Below are 21,004 nucleotides of genomic sequence, written 5' to 3' on the forward strand. Positions count from 1 at the left end.
TTTATATTTTGCAAAAAAAAAATTATTATCCTAGATTTTGTACCCTTTAAACTCGAAGTTTTGCTTTTGGGAATTGCGTTTTTGGTAATCATGTAGGCTGGTGATATTATCAGTCAATTTTTGGGGGCGATTAACAGAATAATATTCTTCTATTCTTCTTTGTTGGACTCTGATTGTGTAAGAAACAATTTAATTTTCTTATTTTTTAGAATATACACAATTATGTTTTTAATTTTTTTTTAAAAAAAATGCTTTTTCAAGCAATGACATATATTATGGAAGGGATGATAATCCATAATTTTGACGAAGTGAAATAATTGCTGTCAAGGCTGAAAAAGATAAAAGTAAGTTGTTTTTAATTTTTAATCATGTCATTTTTTTCTAAAATTACATTAATTAATTAATAATACCTTTAACTCACCTTTTTTTTTTTAAAAAAAAATGACCTTTTAACTTAACTGACAAAGCTATAATAATATATGTTACATTAGAAGTTTGTGAAATATTACAAGTATTGATATTTTTAAAATCCTATCCATAAATAAATATTTTTAAAACGAAGCGAACTTATAATTTATTAGCTTAATTCATATAAAAATATCAACAAATTAGCATATGATGTAGCTGATGTGACACAATGATTTTAAGTTTGAGACGAAGTCTCGAGTTCAACATGTATGAAATGGCGTTTTGTTGATTACAATTATTCAACAAACAAGATATATGTAAAAAATAAAAAATAAAAAGCAAACTAAACAAATAACAAAATAACATTTAAAGATCCTAAGATGAAAGGGAAAAAAGAGAAATTAGTGAGTGCGATGAGTTGAATTCAGTTGAATCTTATTTTGAAAAATGATCATCCAAAGTAAACAAAAGGTGGCCCGAGAGTGGTGGAATGTCCTCTAACAATAATCTAGTTTATAATAATCACATCATTTTACGAATCGAACGTGTGACATTAACTCATTGACAAATTATAAAACTTGTTATTTGACCTGTTTCTATGACAAGAATTCGCACGGTTTCGTTGCTCTTGGCTATACAAAGTAATACCGTATGCACGATTTTATTTAAATTCGTTTATAATTATTAATTATCCAAAAGTGACGCATTGTTTATATTATTAATGTCGAAAAATGATGCACCATATCATCACCAAGAAAGAAAGAAATTTCTTTCTGCGTTTGGTTTTGACACCCCTAGAAAAAGGCATGTTTCCCGTTATTCCAATTTTGCAGTTGCCAATCTCAATCGGATCTTATGCATGAACCTTGAAATTATAGTATAACAATGGAGAAAACGATATTAACTCAGTGGAGCGAGAAAAATTAGATTTCTATGAATATATCTAAAAAAGGTCATTTCTTGAAGCACTAATTAAGATTAAGCATCCATCATCTTTTGTGATATGAATATATTAAAATACGTGCATGGATTCTCCGTATAAGACATGTAAAATAGACTAAATTTGAAGAAAAGAGTGAGACAAGGACCAAGAAGCTGCATTTCCTTCTCGCCCTTATCAAACGAAGAGCATGGCGGCGAACTATCATCCCATCATGTTAGCTTGTATGATCGTTTTTCAGTGAAGATTGTTAATCCAGAAATACTGGATAGAGTTTGAAAAATTATATGAACTTTGGACGAGAAACAGAAATCAGATCTATATATACATGACGTACAGTGTTACTTTATTAACAAACAGGAAACAGAGGAATGAATAGGGAAGATGAAGTGAGATTTATTTCTTACTTAAGAAATGTTTACAACCTTGTGCTCATTATATAGAGCTGAAAATGGATAATAACAAACAACAAATAACTCCTACAAAAAAGGAACGTTCACTACCAGACTTCCAAAAAGACTTGGTAAACATGGACTTGGTAAAATAAACAAACTAACATTAAACAGAGAACTAAAGAAAACAAACTTGAACTATTAAAAACCTTGACTTCAACAATCCCTCCCTTAAACTAGAAGTTGTTAAACTTCAGTTTATATGTAGTAAGCCAACTCCAGCCTTCAAACATGGTTTCCCAAAGTGCAGACTCCAAGTAGCTTTCTCAGCTTCAGAAATGGAACTAGTTTAAGGGGCTTAGTTAAAACATCAGCAATTTGATCATCACTCCTGCAGTAAACAAGATCAATTACTCCTTCCTTCACTAGATCTCTCAGATAGTGATATTTCACATCAATATGCTTGCTTCTTCCATGAAGAACAGGATTTTTAGAAAGCTTGATTGCAGAGATGTTGTCACAATAGATTATAACAGGTCCTTGTTGCTTGAAATTCATCTCTTCGAGTAAATTTTTTAACCATACAGCTTGGCTAGCACAAGAAGTTGCAGCTATGAATTCTGCTTCTGTAGTTGATAAAGTGACGATTGGCTGTTTCTTTGAAGACCAAGAAACAGCTCCTGATCCTAGCATGAAAGCATATCCCGAGGTGCTCTTCCTATCATTCAAATCTCCAGCATAATCACTATCAGCAAAAGCAAGCAGATCTGATTTTTCTCCTGTCTTGTAGAACAACCCAAATTCAGAAGTACCTTGCAAGTATCTTAAGATCCTCTTGGCAGCTAGAAGATGCATTTCTGTTGGACTTTCCATATATCTACTAATGAGACTTACAGAATACATAATGTCTGGCCTTGTTGCTGTTAAGTACATTAAACTCCCCACAATTTGCCTGTAGATTGTGCTGTCAACTCTTTTTCCTTCATAATCTCTAGTTAACTTTAGACCAAACTCTGTTGGTGTGCTTGCTGCATTACAATACTTCATTCGAAACCTGTCTAGAATTTCTTGGATGTATTTCTTTTGAGAAACAAAAATCCCATCAACAGATTGTACTACTTCAAAGCCAAGAAAGTAGTGCAATTTTCCGAGATCGGACATATCAAATTCATCCATCATAGACTCTTTGAATTTGGCAAACATGTTGCTATCATTTCCAGTGAAGATAAGATCGTCAACATATAAACACACAACAAGTATCCTACCCCCATTCCTAATTTTAATAAAAAGTGTATGCTCATATGGACATTTTCGAAAACCTTCTCTCAAAAAATAAGCTTCAATTCGACTATACCAAGCCCTTGGAGCTTGTTTTAATCCATATAAAGCTTTTTTCAATTTATACACTTTGTGTTCATTTTCAGTTTTAATATAACCAAGGGGTTGATCAATAAATACCTCTTCTTTCAACTCTCCATTCAAGAAAGCCGATTTCACATCCAATTGAAATAAAGGCCATGAATTTTGTGCAGCTAATGCGATCATCAACCTGATTGTATCATGCCTTGCAACAGGAGCAAAAACTTCTTTATAATCGACACCATATTCTTGCTTGTAGCCCTTCGCTACTAGACGTGCTTTAAACTTGTCAACTTCGCCATTCTCTTTTAGCTTCGTCTTATACACCCATTTTACGCCAATGGTCTTTTGCCCTTTTGGAAGCTCCATTAACTCCCAAGTGTTATTTTTCTCTATGGCTGCAATTTCAGCATCCATTGCATTTCTCCATTTTGATTCTTTAACTGCATCTTCAAAAATTACTGGATCACAATCTGAAAATAAAGCAAAATGAGTGAGTGGATCCTCATTATTGCTAATTCCTTGTACTTCATAATCCTCCATCCATGCAGGCCTTCTTCTAATGCGTTGAGACCGTGAACTACTAGCTGTATCAGTTTGTTCACTTGATAATATGCCATTAGTTTCATCCGGTTGACTTTGTGGGGTGGATGGAGTCAAATCTGCTGATTGTTGTTCCTCCTGTTCATCAAACTCACTTAGAAGTTTTTGTCCCACTTGATTGTCTTGCCATGTCCAGAATCTGTCTTCATCAAAAATGACATCACGACTAATAACAATTTTTTTTGTGATTGGATTATATAACCTGTATGCTTTTGACTGATCACTAATGCCAAGAAAAATGCATTTTTCTCCTTTATCATCAAGCTTTTTCCTCTTCTGATCTGGAATATGAGCATATGCTATGCATCCAAATATTTTGAAGTGATTTACATCAGGTTTGCGTCCATTCCAAGCTTCTTCAGGTGTCATATTTTTAACAGCAAGTGTAGGACTTCTATTCAAAATGTGACTGCTCCAGTTGACTGCCTCAGGCCAGAAATTTTTTGGAACACCACTCTTAGTCAAAAGACTTCGCACCATATTCAGAATTGTGCGATTTTTTCTTTCACAAACACCATTTTGTTGAGGAGTATAAGCTGCTGTAACTTGTCTCTTGATGCCATGCATTTCACAAAAATTTGCAAATTCTTGTGAGTTGTATTCTCCACCTTGATCTGTGCGAAGAACTTTAATTGGGCTGCCAACTTCTTTCTCAACGAACACTTTATAATTTTTGAATGCTGAAAAAGCTTCGGATTTTTCTTGCAAAAAATATACCCATATTTTTCTTGTAAAGTCATCAATGAAAGTAATAAGATATCTTTTACCTCCATTTGACGATGGATTTATCGGCCCACAAATGTCGGAGTGAATCAACTCCAAAGGCTTCTTTGCTCTACAAGATTTCCCATGTGGAAATGGAATACGATGTTGTTTGCTAACAACACATTCTTCGCAAATCTGAGATGAAATTTCAATTTTAGGAAGACCTGACACCATATTTCTTTGTTGAAGTGTCTTGAGACCACCAAAATTTAGATGTCCATAGCGAAAATGCCACAGCCAAGTTTCATCCTTCAATCTTGCTGAAAAACATGAATTAGTTGTATTGTGAAGATACAAAGGAAACATTCGATTTGCTGTCATTTTTACTTGAGCAATTAAGCCCAACTTCCCATCTTCAATTCTGCAGATACCGTCTCTAATAGAAATTTCAAATCCTTTTTCTTGAAGCTGGCCAACACTAAGCAAGTTTGTTTTCAAATCTGGAACAAGAAGAACATTAGATATAGTGTGAGTAGTGTTATTTTTTGTTTGGATTGTTACCTTTCCTATTCCCATTACAGAAACTTTGGAATCGTCACCGAACTTCACACTATCTCTAAATGTTTCATTCAACTCCGAAAATGCAGACTTGTCTCCACACATATGGTTGCTGCAACCTGTATCCAAATACCACATGTTACTGTGAGTTTCTTCCTTGGCTTGACAAACCATCAACAAGGACACTTCATCATCCTTTTCTGCAAAGTGAGAATTTTCATGTCCTTTGGATAAATTGGTTGTGCATTCTGATTTGTAATGCCCAAACTCATGACATCTGTAACACTCTACATTGGATTTGTCTACCGTTTTTGATCTATAGGTGGTTGATTGGTGACCACCACGTCCTCTTCCTCTTCCTCTTCCTTGTGAATCATGAGCATAATTATCTTTAGCTCCTTGTTGTGAGTTTCTGCGATCATTATTGCTTCTTCCTCTGCCTCTTCCTCGATCATATTTATGAAAATTTAAAGGATGTTTGTTTGTTGTAGCTTGTAAAACTTGCTCTTCTTTTTCTTGCTGAGCCATTTTTTGTTCATGAACCAACAGTGAGCCTTGCAATTCATCAATGGAAAGGACATCGAGATCTTTTGACTCCTCAATTGAACAAACAACATAATTAAATTTCGGTGTCATCGATCGAAGAATCTTCTCGATGACTGCTACATCTTCTATCTTTTCTCCATGGACACGCATCTTGTTGACAATGGCCATTGTTCTTGAGAAAAAATCAGAAATTGACTCTCCAGACTTCATGCGAAGTGTTTCGAACTCCGTGCGAAGTGTTTGAAGCAGTTGCCTTCTTGCTTTATTTGATCCTTGATATTTTCTTTTCATCGAATCCCAAATTTGCTTGGAAGTTTCTTTGCTAAGAATAGTTTCCAAGATGGACCGATCAATGGCTTGGAAAAGATAATTCTTTGCCTTCAAGTCCTTCAGCTTCAGCGCTTCTAACTCCGTCCTTTGCGCTTCTGAAAGCATAACATCAGCAGCTGGTTCTGATACACCAGAATCCACAACATGCCAATATTCTTTGGACCTCAAGAAGTTCTCCATTAACATGCTCCAATGATCATAATGACCATCAAACCGTGGAATAGCCGGTTGAACAAATGTTGTGTCTGATGCCATTTGCTATTTCTATTATTCCACTCCACTTGTGTGGCTCTGATACCACTGTTACTTTATTAACAAACAGGAAACAGAGGAATGAATAGGGAAGATGAAGTGAGATTTATTTCTTACTTAAGAAATGTTTACAACCTTGTGCTCATTATATAGAGCTGAAAATGGATAATAACAAACAACAAATAACTCCTACAAAAAAGGAACGTTCACTACCAGACTTCCAAAAAGACTTGGTAAACATGGACTTGGTAAAATAAACAAACTAACATTAAACAGAGAACTAAAGAAAACAAACTTGAACTATTAAAAACCTTGACTTCAACATACAGATGATTAAGTACTGTTCGAAACAAGAGAATTTTGTGCCAATTTTTGTCTGTTTCACAACCACACAAAAACCTTGTATAGCTGAAAATGCACAAACTCCAGCCAGAAAAAAAAGGACTGGTGGCTACATCAAATCAGCATCATCTTCATAGTCATAGTCAACCTCACTTGATTGCCTTCTTTTTGCCTCTCTTGGTCCTCTACCTTTCTTTGGTTTTCCCCTGTCAAATGTAATGAGCTCATGATTAATATATCGTTTCAAAAATGTAGTTTGCAAGTGTCATGGCTCATGATTAATATATCGTTTCAAAAATGTAGTTTGCAAGTGTCATGGATCCTCGACAGATTAATACCAAGTCACTAAATGTATCAAAGCTGAGGATAAATTAGCTATGAGAAAAAGGATTACTTACGGTCCATTAGCTGCTATACCACCATCCCGTGCAACTTCTTCGGCCTGTGTTAAATGTCCCACATCGGTTAGATAAATAACTTTTGAGTGGCATATATTGGCTTGGACAATCCTCCCCCCTTGAGCTAGCTTTTGGGGTTGACTTAGGTCCAAGTTCCAATCCTAACAGCATGATACACAAAGTAAATACCGAAAATCATATTGTAAACAGATAATGCTTTCCGAGAAAATGAATAGTACCAAGTCCCACAATTTTAATTACAAAACCATAAGTCCATGCAATACATAAATGAAACAGTCGAGAACAGAAAAGATAGATTCAATAACCACAACCAAAATCGAATTTAACACACACAGATTAGGAAATAAAATAAGGAATCAAAAAGACTCTGGGGGTAGCCAATCTCAAATTTGATGATGGCTTGCTTCAAGGCCTGATGAAAACTAAATCCGTGTAAATCATCGGTTAAAGTATCCACGTGTGACAGATATGAAAATCATGAAGTTTTGAAGTCTGAATATCTAGTAAAACCTGTCCATACAAAAGAAGAAAAACCATAAACTGAAAAATTCAAGTCTACTGTTTTCATTTCAAGTATCGTCAAAGCCTGCATATGCAAGAAAAATGAAACGCAAGTTTCCAATAACAATCAAGCACACACTTACGTTTGGCCACAAGAAATAAGATTTGGAATACTTAGAAAAAAGAGACGAGAGAAGTAAAAGGCATACACCGGTGAAGTGACTGAAGATAACGAAAAGAGCCTATCTTCAGGCTGAAACTTCCGAGATCGTTTCAAGTTGCAATGTAAATCTCAAGAAAGAGGTAGTAAAGAACACTACTACATCATTCATGGGTCATAGTTATTGTGAATATGCAATAAAAAGCAACAACTACCTGAAATGAAAACATTAAAGAAGCTTTAAAACACGAAACGAGTCGAATGGAATCAAATCCAAAACACACTCGAGAAGCAATGACAAGTGCCAGATTAGCATTGTTTTTCAGTCAAATTTACCTTAAACGCACAAGGTGGCGTATTAATTCACACACTCATCCACTTTTCAGCATATTTCTGAATAAAAACTAGAGATCAAGAAAGGAAAGCATGCAAGAATATCATTACAGTGCAGTGTTCTTGGAGGATGACAAAAACCCCTCAAAACCTTTCAAAACATTGCCACATTGGCTTGGATCCTGTAAATAAATCGTCTCCGTATCATATACCTACATAGTCACGTTCAAGAAACAAATAAACCAATTTATGATCACATAAATTACAACCATACAACATACTAAAAAAGGAGCCCATTATTTCACCTGTTTCTCTATATTCCGAAGTTCTTCGTGCAGTTTGGCTCTCTTGCACAAAAGGGCAGTCAGCATCGCAGAAGGGTTTGAAGTAGTTCGTTGTCCTGTGAAAATGGGTCAAAAGGAACGAAAGATCGGGAAACCAAAAGATACGATTGGGATCTAAACATGAAAAGTGTAGCTAAAATGGTTGGCTTACCTTCAGAATCCATGTTGTGACGAGATTAAATGGGCTACGATCAACGTTGTATTATTGTTTCTTCCTCGTTTTTGTGTTCTTTGCCTGCGCGATCAAGAAACCATGAAACGGGGTGCCCGAGGAACGTCGTCGTTTAGAAGGTAAAACCCCTAATTTGAAATTTTGATAACTTTGGTTTTTTAATTAAAATAAATCAATTAAACAAGTGTCCAGGTTCACATGTTTTTTGCAATTTTTTATTATTAATTATATCTATAAATTTAATGATATGAATAAATAAAAATAAATAAACACTTTTATGAATTTAAAATATTTTTGAAATAAATAAGATATGTTACACCAAAATTAGTCAATTTAAGTCTCTCTGGTTTATAATACAGTAGATAATAATATGAATAACAATGAATAAAATGAAATAAATTACTAGTATTATTGTTTAGAAATATAAAAATAACGATTGACTTATAATAATAAAATTACAAAAAATAATTTAGCGAATTAACCGATCGACTAATATGATTCGAAACTCGGTCCAATTTTTTTTATTTTTGTGAATGGTTCACTTACTTGATTTTATTTCGGTTATTTCTCTAAAAAAATAAGTCAAACCAAATAAATTAATTTTTATTAAATTCCATTATATATATATATATATATATATATATATATATATATATATATATATATAAACTTCTAATTTTTTTTAACGATTTGATTTGCGATTAAATATTTCAAATTAATCGATTTCAAATATATTTTTGTATTTTTAGAGAAGTAAGATTATAAACTTCAAATTCATTCTGTCAATGTTTATACAAAGTTTTATATTAATTAATGAGTGAGTCTCATGTGAAACCGTCTCACGGATAATCCGTGAGACGGGTCAACCCTACCCATATTCACAATAAAAAGTAATACTCTTAGCATAAAAAATAATATTTTTTTTATGATGACACAAATAAAAGATCCGTCTCATAAATATAACCCGTGAGACCGTCTCACACAAGTTTTTGCCTTAATTATAATGAATTTCAAGTTAACCGACTAACGAAAATATTTGAAATTTATTTATTTTTTATAAATAAATAAATTATGGATTTGAGATTTCATTGTTTAGTTTCATTGTTAACAATTGATTTGCTACTCTCAAATAAATTTTTTTAAAATATTTTTTAAAAAACAGTATGTGTTTCCAATAACATTTTGCTTCGTTGGTCACTTTCCAACAATCAAACTGGTTTATTCTCTAGAATTTTTAATTTTTGTGATGTTGCTTCATCTTGAATGACGTGGATGATGGATTCTCATTGCAATTACGGATTCATTCAGAAATCATGAACAATATATAAATCCTATTCAAAAAAAAAAAACATGGAGGAGATTTTATGCTACGGGAAGTGTTCTGTTGCCGCTACCAGCTTCCTCCTCATTAATGTCCTCGTTTTCGCCCGACATCTCCTCCAGAGACTTTCCCTTGGATTCAGGCACCAAGAAGGTGAACAACAAGCCTAAAAGATTGACAATACCTAACACTATCAGCGAATTCTTCACCCCGATGCCAGCCGGATATCCGGCATCCGCCTTTTTCGGGTCTTGGTTCTGTGCCAGGTACAAGAACCCGAACGCACCGATTATGGCCCCCAATTTCCCAGATGCAGCTGATATCCCGTGGCACGTCGAGCGCAGTCTGGCAGGGAAGATCTCGGCTGGCACGACAAAGGTTGTTGCGTTTGGCCCGAAATTGGCGAAGAAGAAGGTGAGTGAGTATATGACCACGAAGCCTATCCGGTTATCTGGATGAGTCCAGTGGTTGTATGGGAAGGCCAAAGCAAACATGAAGACCGTCATGAAGAAGAAACCGATTATTTGAATGGCGAATCTTCCTATTATATCGATTAGCGCCACTGTTACCCAGTATCCGGGGACTGTGCTGCACAGGGCAATCAGAGTTTGAGCCCTGGCAATGGTGAAAACTTCTTGAATTGTGTTCATGGTTTTAGCAGGAGGGATCCATCCAATTGCACTGAAAATGTCTTTCTGGAACAGGTTCTGGCTGTAAAAAGCTATGTCCAGCAAAAACCAGGTGCTTGTAGTTCCAAGCAAGTGTAATCCATGGCGTTGGAGAAATTCTTTCGAAAACAACCCGTACGCAGCCTTCTGCTGCTCCACTCTAGGCTGCTCAGCCTCAATATCCACCTGCAGCACCTTAGACATATCCAAAGCAGCCTGTTTCGCGTTCTTGGCCACCAGGGCCGTGTAACGGGCTGTTTCAGGCATCTTTAGCCTCCAGTAAAATGTTAGCAAAGCAGGGGCTGCACCAACCATCAAAATAATCCTCCAAACATAATCTGCCTGAGGAATCGAGGAGGCAATCGGATCAATCTCGTAAGCCGGCGCCTTGAATCTCGCCTCAAACGCGGTAGAAATAATCATACCAAATATCCCTCCCGCGAGAATCCCAAATCCTTGCATAGCAAACACCGCCGCGATAAACGCCCCCCGAGTTTTCTTGTTAGCATACTCGGACATGATGGTGGCCGATAGCGGGTAATCTCCACCGATACCAAAACCGAGCCAGAATCTGAAGAAGCACAGAGTAGCCATTACGGATTTCGCGCTGCTCCCGAAAGAAAGACCGGATGCAACAGAGCAAAGGCACATGAGCATGAGGGTGACACCGTAGACCTTTTTCCGGCCCATTTTGTCGCCGAGCCAGCCGAAGAAGAGCTGCCCTGCCAACGTTCCGCAGAGAGCAACGCCATTAACGGCTGCCGATACATTCGGAGGCAGGGTTCCGGGCTTGGGTGATCCCTCGACATGGTAGTATATGCGGCCGAGCATTTTGGTGACGAGTGATATGCAGAAGAGATCGTATGCATCGGTGAAAAATCCCATTCCCGCAATGATGATTGCGGTGAAATGGTACCATTGTGTCTTGGCTACATCGAGAGCATTCAGCACTTTCAAGTTGTCCCCCGACATTGTTCCTCTCTTTTTAGCTTATTTATTTCTCCACTGCCTCTTTCTGCAACAAAATTTACGCCATGAAATCAAACATATATTGCTATGAAAAATTACTAAACGATGACTAAATTTACTGAATTTTGGCAAAAAAATTCAAATCAAATCAGAGTAACTGAAGATAAATACCGCACAATCAATCATCTACTTTTAAGGAGTGTAATTTGTTCGTTTGTCATTTGTTACCTATTTTTACTCAAAAATTTAATGATCATATCATATCTTCTCCAAATTTTCTTGAAGCGAATCAGATGGAAGACTGTTACGAGCACCTTTGCATGGAACAAGAAAAAAACAAAAGATCCCATGAATACAACCCAACAAAAACATGATGTTAAATAAAAACATAAATAAATAATATCGATCAATACTTACATCATGCGAACACATTACGTAATATTATTTCAATTTCCGAAACCCAGAAACTAAAACTAATTAAAGAAAAAATCAAGAAATTTAAATCATCAGTGTTAAAATACTAACAAAAATTCGTACTGATTTAATTACCTTCTTATTTGTGAAGAAAAAGTATTATTGAATTAGAGAATGTAATTTGATCGTATGGTTTTGCGGTTGTAAAAGTATTTGGAGGTGAAGTGAATACGGAGAGGTTTGTGGGTATTTATACGGCGGAGGGACCTCAAACCACCTGGGATCTTCGCCGGAATATTCCCTGCTTTTTCGGGTATCCTCGGTCATGCACGAGTCAATGTTTTGAACCACATACTTTCTTTTTATTACAATGGATAATCTATATTATAATAATCTCAAAATCATCGCCTAAAGACCAGAGATTTTATTATAATTCAGTAGTAAAAGTTATATAACGATGTTTTTTTTGTTGGATTCATATTTGTAATTTTTCATATGATGGTAATTGTATATATTTATATCGAGATGCAATAATTGTATTTGACAGGAGATCAATCGAAATATGATGTTTAGACTGTTGTATCGTTTAAAATAGACCCATGTTCTATTTTCTAAAGTTTATGTGTAATATTTATTAAAGCACGTATAATCATAAAATTTTATGTTATTTACACAATGGTATGTTGGGAAAGAACACAATATTTAATGCATATTATAAAAAACTTTGACCAACAAGTTTTTTCGTTATGGTTTACATAGATTTTTCCATCAAAAGCGCGAGTCCATTGATTGGATCTTCTATAATTAAATATAGTGTCATCCAATTAATTTGGAATGGGAAAATTGATATTTCACTTTGAGATTATTTATGAATTTTTTTACAAAATTTTTATAAAAGATTTTAAAAGTTATTTTAAGAATAAATATGTGTTTAGAAAAATATTGTATAAAAGCATTTGTACAATTGAAAAATAATATGCTTTGATTTCCATAAATGATTTGATTTCTACGAACATCAAAAATCACGTCTCAATTGTTTTTTTAAAACTATAATAGGAAAATATTTGTTACAAATATTTATCAAAAACGTTTTATAAAATATTATCCAAACACATATTTGAAGTTTTTTTACTTGTAAAATACTAAAAATATTTATAAAATATGAACCAAAAATTATAAAATATTATCTAAACACATCCATTAGTGATAACTGAACATTGCTGAAGCATACTTGTGAGGTTCGGGTCACGGTGTTCGTGCATTCCGACGATTAAACTCGGATCCAGGCATGGAATATGGTGATTAATCGACGATAGTCGAGTTTTACTCAATTCTCCATGAAAATATCCGGGTTTAAGCCCCAATGCTTCACCAAGAAGATCCAATATCCTCAACAGAAACTTCCTCCGATCCCCTCTACGGAATACGTTCCCACAAGTTCCATCAAGGTAAGCCAAACAAATTAAATAAATCTTGAAAACTCAGGGATCATATCAGTACTGAATGAAATATTGAACAACATGCGAATCAGGACCCATCATATACGGGTATCTGGTAGGGTTTTCGGGCCACAGGTCGATGTTTTCGATAGGATGACAATGGTGGGTAAAATTATCCGGCCTCCGGTAGTGAAATTCTTCTTTTTCATATAATCCATTGAGCTTGAATAGATTCTACACTTTCTTTTGAAGTCAGTAGGATAAAAGCTCGATTTGTACTCCTGTGACATACTGAAAAACCCCTGGATTACGCGCATCGTTTCGTCCATCAGGCTTTAAGGGATTCCATGGTTGATCACCTCGAAACAAAATTTTCCCTGTCAGAATTTTATAGCTTCTTATTTAAAAAAAATCTGCGAATTCCTAAAAGTTTGATGCTTTGATACATCAACTAGCTAGTGAACCTGGAAGAAACCAAATTTTTGACATGTCTTCAAAATCTCTTGACTTTTCGCCATTTCAAGTAGATCGATAACTGGAATGCTTTTGCATAAGGGAAATCATGTTTTCCAGGTCTTTTGCCAGGCGGGAACATGTATTTTTCTGGCAAAGATTGTGCCGTTTTAGTGCACCAACTTGACATAAAAAATTTCCATGTCGTCCTATTATATATTTTAGCCTTGATGATTTTTATTCTTCAACTATTTAATCAGTACTGTTCTTAGATTCATAAATCCTCACGTGAATCATCTATAAAAAAATCATATATTTGATTTCAAAGGTATGGACCAGCAATGGGGTCGAGTACCACTTGTTTATCTACTAAAAATCATTTAAAAAAATTTGAGGCAAAAGAAGAAAATCATTAAATTTGGTTAAGCAATATATAATTAGATAACAAACCCGAAAAGAAATAAGTGTGTGTACGTATAATTAGTATGTTGAATAATATTTAATAAGTAATAATATCATACTATGTTTGGTTTGATCGATTAAATTTAAAATAAAATTATAAATTTGGATTTATTAATTTTCAATAATTAATGAATATGAGTAAAAAATATATATGAAAGATAATTTCGTAATTTTTAATTAAATGATTTGATTACGTGAGATAAATAATTAACGAAATAAACTGTAAAGTGGAAACATACGTGTAACTCAAAATCATTTTTTAAATCTATAATATAGGATTATTTAAAACAAATACTCAAATATTTCAGCATTTAATCTGAAAAAATCCTTGATTTGACCATTTTGTATATGCACCTTTGCGAGAACTCAAATTTAAACGGATGATATTCATTCGAGCAATTTTGCTATGCTACCTACATTTCATCGATTTGGTGAATATTTAATTTAAAGGCATTTATTGCAGTACAATATTTTTATTTATTTAATTTACCACATTTCGTTGACAAAATCGACGCAATATTTAGTGAACACCAATTTGAATTTGTAAACAGTCTCATAAATCGTCTCGATCACACAATTTTAAAAAAAAATTGGCATTAACTTTTATTGACACGCTTAATTACTCCAGCGGTAAATATTGAATATTTGCAGATTTTTTTTACTTACTATTTCAAAAATTCTAATTAATGAAATCGAAAAAATTAATTTTTTTAATAAAAAAAATCAAGAAAATTGAATTTAGCTAATAAATGGGCATATGTTGTAAAACCGCTGGTAACATTTAATCATATTGACGTGACGTATATTAACTAATGATGCTGATGTGTACTAATTATTTTTTTCAAAAAAAAAAAAAAGGTTTCATTATTCAGATTGTTATGCAAAGAAAATAGATAAACTAATATGACAAAAATAATTATGCTTTTGTTATGTTTTTACAGAAATATTTTGTTTCGAAAAAATTAATATATATTTTTAAAAAAATTCGAAATATAGTCTTTTTTGCGAGAGGAAGAAAATAAAGTTTGGATATTGGGTGACAATTAAATATTTTGTGTTTTTTTTAAAGTGACAATTATAGAATTATAATAACCAAAATATTAACAAATATTAAATACAAAAGTAATTATCAAGTATACACATACGTTTGACACAATAATAAAAAATATAACAAAACTAAATATTTATAGAATCAAGAAAAAAAATATTGATATAAAATTTTGAAAAACAATGTCTTTCAAAGCTGGATTCAAGATTATAGAATCTCCCCTCGTTTCCCTCGTTAAATAATATAAGTTAGTCAACTATATTATATTATATTATATTATATTACCTCAGATATTTCTCAGAAAGTCACCCCATAGTACGATAATAAGCAATTTAAATACTGTTTATGTTAGATCTAAATAAATTTAAATATTTTTCCCAATTTCTCAAATACATTAAAGCACCTCCTTTCATTGAATCATTTCTGATTCGCAACTCAGCATATGTAAATTGTCCATTTCATTTCATTCTCCGAACTTAATTCTCTTCAATGGAGAGATCACAAAACACACCTGAAACTCAATCTCCTCAACACCTTTCCAACAATGGCTTCCCAATAATTGCAATCTTAATATTAGCCATAGCAGCCACAGCTTTCCTACTGATCAGCTACTACATTTTCGTGACCAAACGTTACTTCATATGGCAACAAATCGACCCTTTACGACGTTTTTCCTTCAGGCGAACACCACCGAGTGTAAATCCGTCTGCATCTCATTCGCCTTTGTGGCAGAATCAAGGGCTCGACGAATCGCTAATTCGGGAAATTCCAACTTTCCAGTATAGCAAGAGCGAGTTTGGACACAGCAGTGCTCTTTGGAGATGTGTGGTGTGTCTGACAGATTTCCAAGAACGTGAATTGTTGAGAGTTCTTCCCAAGTGTAATCATGCATTCCATTTGGATTGCATTGATTTATGGCTTCAGAACTGTTCCAACTGCCCTTTATGCAGATCGGCCATTTCAGGCCGTAACCGCTTCCGGCTTGATAAAATATTGGCGCCTAATTCATCACCTCAGGATCCACAGCCAATGGTTGGAAGTGAAGAAGATTTTGCAGTGATTGAACAAAGTGGGGAAGATGGGAATGGTGGTTTAGCTGATAGACAGCAGGAAAGAATCAATTTGAGCAGTTTCTTGGCACAACCTAGAAGCCATTCATCAAGAAAGCTTGAGCAGAATGTTGGGAAATCAAAACCAAGACAATTTCAGCATGTTTCGATAATGGCAGATGAAAATTATCACTTTTCAGTTCAGCCCATCAGAAGATCTTTCTCTATGGATTCCGTGGTGGATCGTCATGTTTACTTGTCAGTTCAACAAGAAATTATAAGGCAAAACGGGGATCATAGTCAGGTCAGAAGCAACGAAGAAAGCAGCAGCAGAAGCCAAAGATCGTTCTTTTCGATTCGACACGGAAGAGGATCAAGAAATGCAGTTCTTCCAATGGAGTTTTAGCACGCAAAAGGAAAGTTTCCTCCCTCAACTAAAATTTTGCATCCACCCCTTCGTATAGCAAAGGAAATAAAAAAGCAGGCATAGGCAAAACGAATTGTACACTAATTTTTTTCATGAATGAAAAATATTTTGTTCCAAGTTTGGGTGATTTCTTTATTCTAGACCACCATGCGTGATCAAGGAGCCAGCGTTATTGCAAATTGAGTTGAATGGAAAAAAAATTGAAGTTCAAGATACCGCAATCTTGGGGAAAAGATCAGATCCTGAGCTTGCAAGACTCTCTTCAAAAATATTATTTTAATCGAAATCCCACATGCTCCAAATACTATTTGGCTTAAACAATAGTCATACAATACTAAAAAATATAGAACCGGTTCACTTTTGCAGCTAAATTTGGTGCTATATTAACCAAGTAATTGTCATTTTCCTGAAAAACGTGAAGCAGTTTCAAACAATTAATAAGAACGTATCATCAAACATAGCAAAAAAACCTGAAATGAGCAGCAAATGTAGCATCAAACGGGGTTCCCCCCCTTCCCCCTAAGCCATTCAAGCTGACCTTTTACATGCACATGCTTCTTCAAAATTGTTTAATACTGACAACCAGACTTCTATAACCCTTCTGACCAGTGAAGTGAGAACATGATCCATGTGACATAAACTCCACTCTCCAGGCAAAAATAATATTTTTACTTGTTTGAGTCATTTTTTAGTTATTCACAATATTGGTTGAACTTTGAATGTAAAGTAAAGAACAGCAAGACATGTTTATAAAACATTTAATCCAGAGAGAAAGTTTCCAACATTTAATGTGCATAGCTTCATGAAAACAAGACACCAGGCAACTTCTCCAAACTCCATATAAGCATTATTTATTGTAAAACAGAATTCCGCCGTACAGTGCATTGTATCACCTTTCCACGGCTGGGTTATTGTATTCCAAATCATTTGCAGTTGAAGTTTCATTATTTCGAGGCAAAGGTAATGCCTTCATAAGAGATTCACAGACTGAACCACTAGCTTTGTTCTTTAATTCCTCGAGAACTTGTACAGCTTCATCATATTCATCGCGTGCACTAGGTCCATGTCCCTCCCAGCCTTCAACTACCTTCTCCTGAAAGTTAATCGCTAGTGGATAGCTGCTAAATTAAAAAAAAAAAAAAAGAGGTTCAGGCGATCACAATTTTTTCCCAACACAAATGAGTGAAATTATGCAACAGGCACATGTAAATGGAAAAAAAATTAGAATTCGCAGGATCTAAGATATCTGTCCTCTCATATAGAGCAACCCTATATCAATGACTGGAATACGTGGAAAATTGGCTACATATCCCAAACTCAAAACAATTCCATGCCAAAATACAGGACAGAATCATCTTGCAAGTAATTTACTGGCATTTTGAATTAAGTTTTAAATACTGCCACTTGATCAAGCCATTGGACTAATAGTAAAGATGAATAAAAACTTCATAATGAATTGGAGATATGAAGTGGTATTCAATCAAATCATAAGTAGATGTAACAATATCTGGATACAATTGAGTAATTACATTTTTTCCATCTATTTTGTCAAATATAATGCGATTTTCACATTTATATCTTAAGTTCTACGTTTAACCACATATAGAATAGAATTCATAAACTAAAAGAGACCTAATGTTGCCAACATGCCATGCCATTGTGGGTCACCTCTAATGCCTCACATGCAGAGAAATGAAAAATTCTCGTTCGCCTTTCTAATATTCACATCTGAGGTGATTATTTGTTCATTCCATTAAGATCTTGTAGCCTATAGCAAGAAAAATGCAGGTGAAACGGCACCATAGGACTAAGCAATCTATTGACTACAGTGTCAAATGGATTCTGATACCAAGAACTTGACGTAATTTATGCACACAAGTTTAATTTAGCATAATGCTAATAACTCAAAATTAGTTTATTAAAGTTTTTCTAAAGAGAGAAACTCAGAGTACATAAGAAGCGTAATCGAGGACCTCAACACAAAACGGAAAATCGTGCCCAGATTTAGTTAAGACGAAATATCAAGCAAGCGACAAACAAATAGAGAATTGAGGAAGCAGCTCTCCGGTATTTTTACCTTCCCATGGCTGCATATGCTTTTGAAATGTTATGGCATGCTTCTATTGAATCTGTGTGATGAGGTCCAAGGGAAACATCCATGATATCTTTTGCATATGCAAAAACCTGAGCAGCTGACTGGGGTCTATCTAATTCCAAATAAGCCGCCCCCAAGTTATTATAAACATAGCCCACTCCATAATGCTTGGAACCAAAACTCTCCTTTAATCTTTCTGCCGCATCTTCCAAGAATGGGACTGCCTGTTCCACTTTCCCTGTTAACAGAAGCAGCCAACCAATTCTTGCAGATACACTTCCTACTGAATGTTGTTCTTGTGGCAGCTTCTCCAGCATCAATAAAGCTCTCTTTAACAACGAAATTGCAGTCACAAATTCATTCATGGACTCATACAGCATTGAGATTTCCATAAATGCCTCAGCAACAACTTGAGGAGAACTTCTCTCTTTCTTGTCAAGAATCCCAGAGGAAATTTCCAAACACCTCTTCGCATCGGCCAACTTGTCTTGATTACAAAGTGCTTTGGCCATGGAAATAAATATCATAGCTCGATCCTCGCTCTCTTTCTCAGTCTGTTGAACAACCCCCTTCAAGGTACTAATAGCCTCTTCATATCTCCCTAAGGCAATTTGCATATTTGCAGCATCAATCTCTGCTCGCAGCAAATCAGAACTACGACCCCATTTCTTCAAGACCCTCTGAGACAACTGATTCTGTTCTAACGCCTTCTCATGCTCCTCTAATCCAGTGTAAATAACTCCCAGAAGTCTCCTATCATGGGCAACCTCCACCGAACTTTGCCCCAACTGTTTCTTATGAATCTCCAAAGCCTTCAAACAGAATGGTAACGCCTCCTTGAAATTCAAAATAGCAACATAAGCCTCTGCAACATCCCTATTAGCCTTACCAAATTCCCTGCTATCTTCCTCCAAAGTTTTTTCTTTAATTTCCAAAGCCTTCCTAAGATGAATAAGAGCCTCCTCTCTCCTCCCCATAGCGGTCTTCACATTAAATAATTCAAACTGAACAGCATGTAAAATAGGCATAATATGATGCGAAGCGTAAGAACTATCCCCCTCTAACTTACTCAACGCCCTATTCGCCCTATTCAAATAACTCAAACTATCATTAAACCTTTTCAAATTAAAACAAGCAGAACCTAACAATTGTAAAGTCATCGCAAGAGGTAAAGATAGCTTACTACTGCTGTTGCTGTTGTTGCTATCATCATCATCCAAAATTCTTAAAGCCCTTTGAGCAAAAGAAAAAGACTTTTCCGGGTCCTCACCTTCTTGATCAAGTTTAAGCCCTAACTTCAAACAGGCCAATCCCAGTTCTGTCTCGTCAAAGCACGCTTCCATATCTTTGAAAGCCTTAAGCATATCATCAAGAGACTCCGCAGACTCAAAGGCCTCCTCAAGCTCGGATTTTTCCTTGATTTTCCTCTGCCTTGAGGACATCTGGGGCACGTTTTGCGACCGTGTATCAACGGAAGTACTGAAATTCTGAGATGCGATGACCCGACACTCATTCAAATAAAGGTCGAGGAACAGCAAAGATCGAAACCTGGCGCAAGATTTAAGATGGGCTTTTGATGGGTGAGTAAGACCGTGATAATTTGTGGTGTTTGCAAAGTCTCTCGAAAGAAGAGAGAATGGAGCTGTGCGGTGGCATTTTCGAAGGTGATAGAAGAGTTCGGATGTAGCTCTTCTCATGGCCATGGATTTGACGGCAAGTCTTAGAAAATCTCTGCTCTGTAGCATTCTGTTGTTAAACCCGCTGAAAACCCTCTGCCAAGAATCAAGATTACAAATACCAAATTTCTATTTAAAAAAAAATCAAATTTATACATACATATATATATATATATATGTATGTATGTATATGTGTAGTGTGTGTGAGAGAAGAAAATGTACCTTGGGATTTTTACTAGTTGGGACTGTAAATAAAAGTAAATCTCTTCCGAGATTATGTCATTAGTTTAAGATTGTTGGACGAGTTAATTTGATTTATAATTATTATGAAAAATAATATTTTTATAAAAAAATAATAATTTTCATGAGTTGAGTTGGATCGAAGATTCGTCTAATAAAATTAATTCATTATATCGTTTCATATGAGTTTTTGTAATAAATCAAAAGGTGTTTTCTTCTATTTTATCTCTTTGTTAATAAATATTTTATCCTTTTTCATTTATTAGAAGTTAGGGGATTTAACATAGCATTTTTAAAATTACATGGAGCTTGTATTAAATTGAGAACCATGTCGTTTGTTCTTAGCTCTCTCATCTCCTGGACCATTCCAGGAAGATAG

General features: G+C 34.9%; 3 protein-coding genes, 1 long non-coding RNA gene and 1 pseudogene across 5 annotated transcripts; 2 read left to right on the forward strand and 3 right to left on the reverse strand.

The window, feature by feature from the left end:
- The first annotated feature begins 6,832 nt into the window (after positions 1 to 6,832).
- On the forward strand, positions 6,833 to 8,124 carry LOC140840208 (uncharacterized). Its single transcript, XR_012119875.1, has 2 exons — positions 6,833 to 6,888; positions 7,575 to 8,124. It is a non-coding gene; the product is annotated as an uncharacterized lncRNA (long non-coding RNA).
- Positions 8,125 to 9,610: 1,486 nt separating this feature from the next.
- Positions 9,611 to 11,946, reverse strand: LOC140840209 (inorganic phosphate transporter 1-4-like). Of its 2 annotated transcripts, none has more exons than XM_073207417.1 (2): positions 11,872 to 11,887; positions 9,611 to 11,334 (listed from the first exon to the last, which is right to left on the reverse strand). In XM_073207417.1, exon 2 carries the CDS (start codon positions 11,323 to 11,325, stop codon positions 9,727 to 9,729), a length of 1,599 nt encoding a protein of 532 aa, XP_073063518.1. In that variant the 5' UTR covers positions 11,326 to 11,334; positions 11,872 to 11,887; the 3' UTR covers positions 9,611 to 9,726. The 2 variants fall into 2 exon arrangements, with proteins under 2 accessions (XP_073063518.1, XP_073063517.1); XM_073207416.1 differs by having other exon boundaries at positions 9,612 to 11,368; positions 11,872 to 11,946.
- A 977-nt stretch (positions 11,947 to 12,923) lies between these two features.
- Positions 12,924 to 13,818, reverse strand: LOC140839323 (hyoscyamine 6-dioxygenase-like; annotated as a pseudogene).
- A 1,728-nt stretch (positions 13,819 to 15,546) lies between these two features.
- On the forward strand, positions 15,547 to 16,731 carry LOC140840211 (RING-H2 finger protein ATL1-like). Its single transcript, XM_073207420.1, has one exon. It carries the CDS (start codon positions 15,628 to 15,630, stop codon positions 16,591 to 16,593), a length of 966 nt encoding a protein of 321 aa, XP_073063521.1. The 5' UTR covers positions 15,547 to 15,627; the 3' UTR covers positions 16,594 to 16,731.
- Positions 16,732 to 17,266: 535 nt separating this feature from the next.
- On the reverse strand, positions 17,267 to 20,497 carry LOC140840210 (protein KINESIN LIGHT CHAIN-RELATED 2). The gene is made up of 2 exons (XM_073207419.1): positions 18,692 to 20,497; positions 17,267 to 17,732 (listed from the first exon to the last, which is right to left on the reverse strand). The coding sequence occupies exons 1-2, from the start codon at positions 20,452 to 20,454 to the stop codon at positions 17,504 to 17,506; spliced, it is 1,992 nt and encodes a 663-aa protein (XP_073063520.1). The 5' UTR covers positions 20,455 to 20,497; the 3' UTR covers positions 17,267 to 17,503.
- Between the last annotated feature and the right edge of the window lie 507 nt (positions 20,498 to 21,004).

The sequence above is a fragment of the Primulina eburnea genome, chromosome 8 (assembly GCF_022965805.1).
Source record: "Primulina eburnea isolate SZY01 chromosome 8, ASM2296580v1, whole genome shotgun sequence".
In the NCBI taxonomy this organism is placed as follows: domain Eukaryota; kingdom Viridiplantae; phylum Streptophyta; class Magnoliopsida; order Lamiales; family Gesneriaceae; genus Primulina; species Primulina eburnea.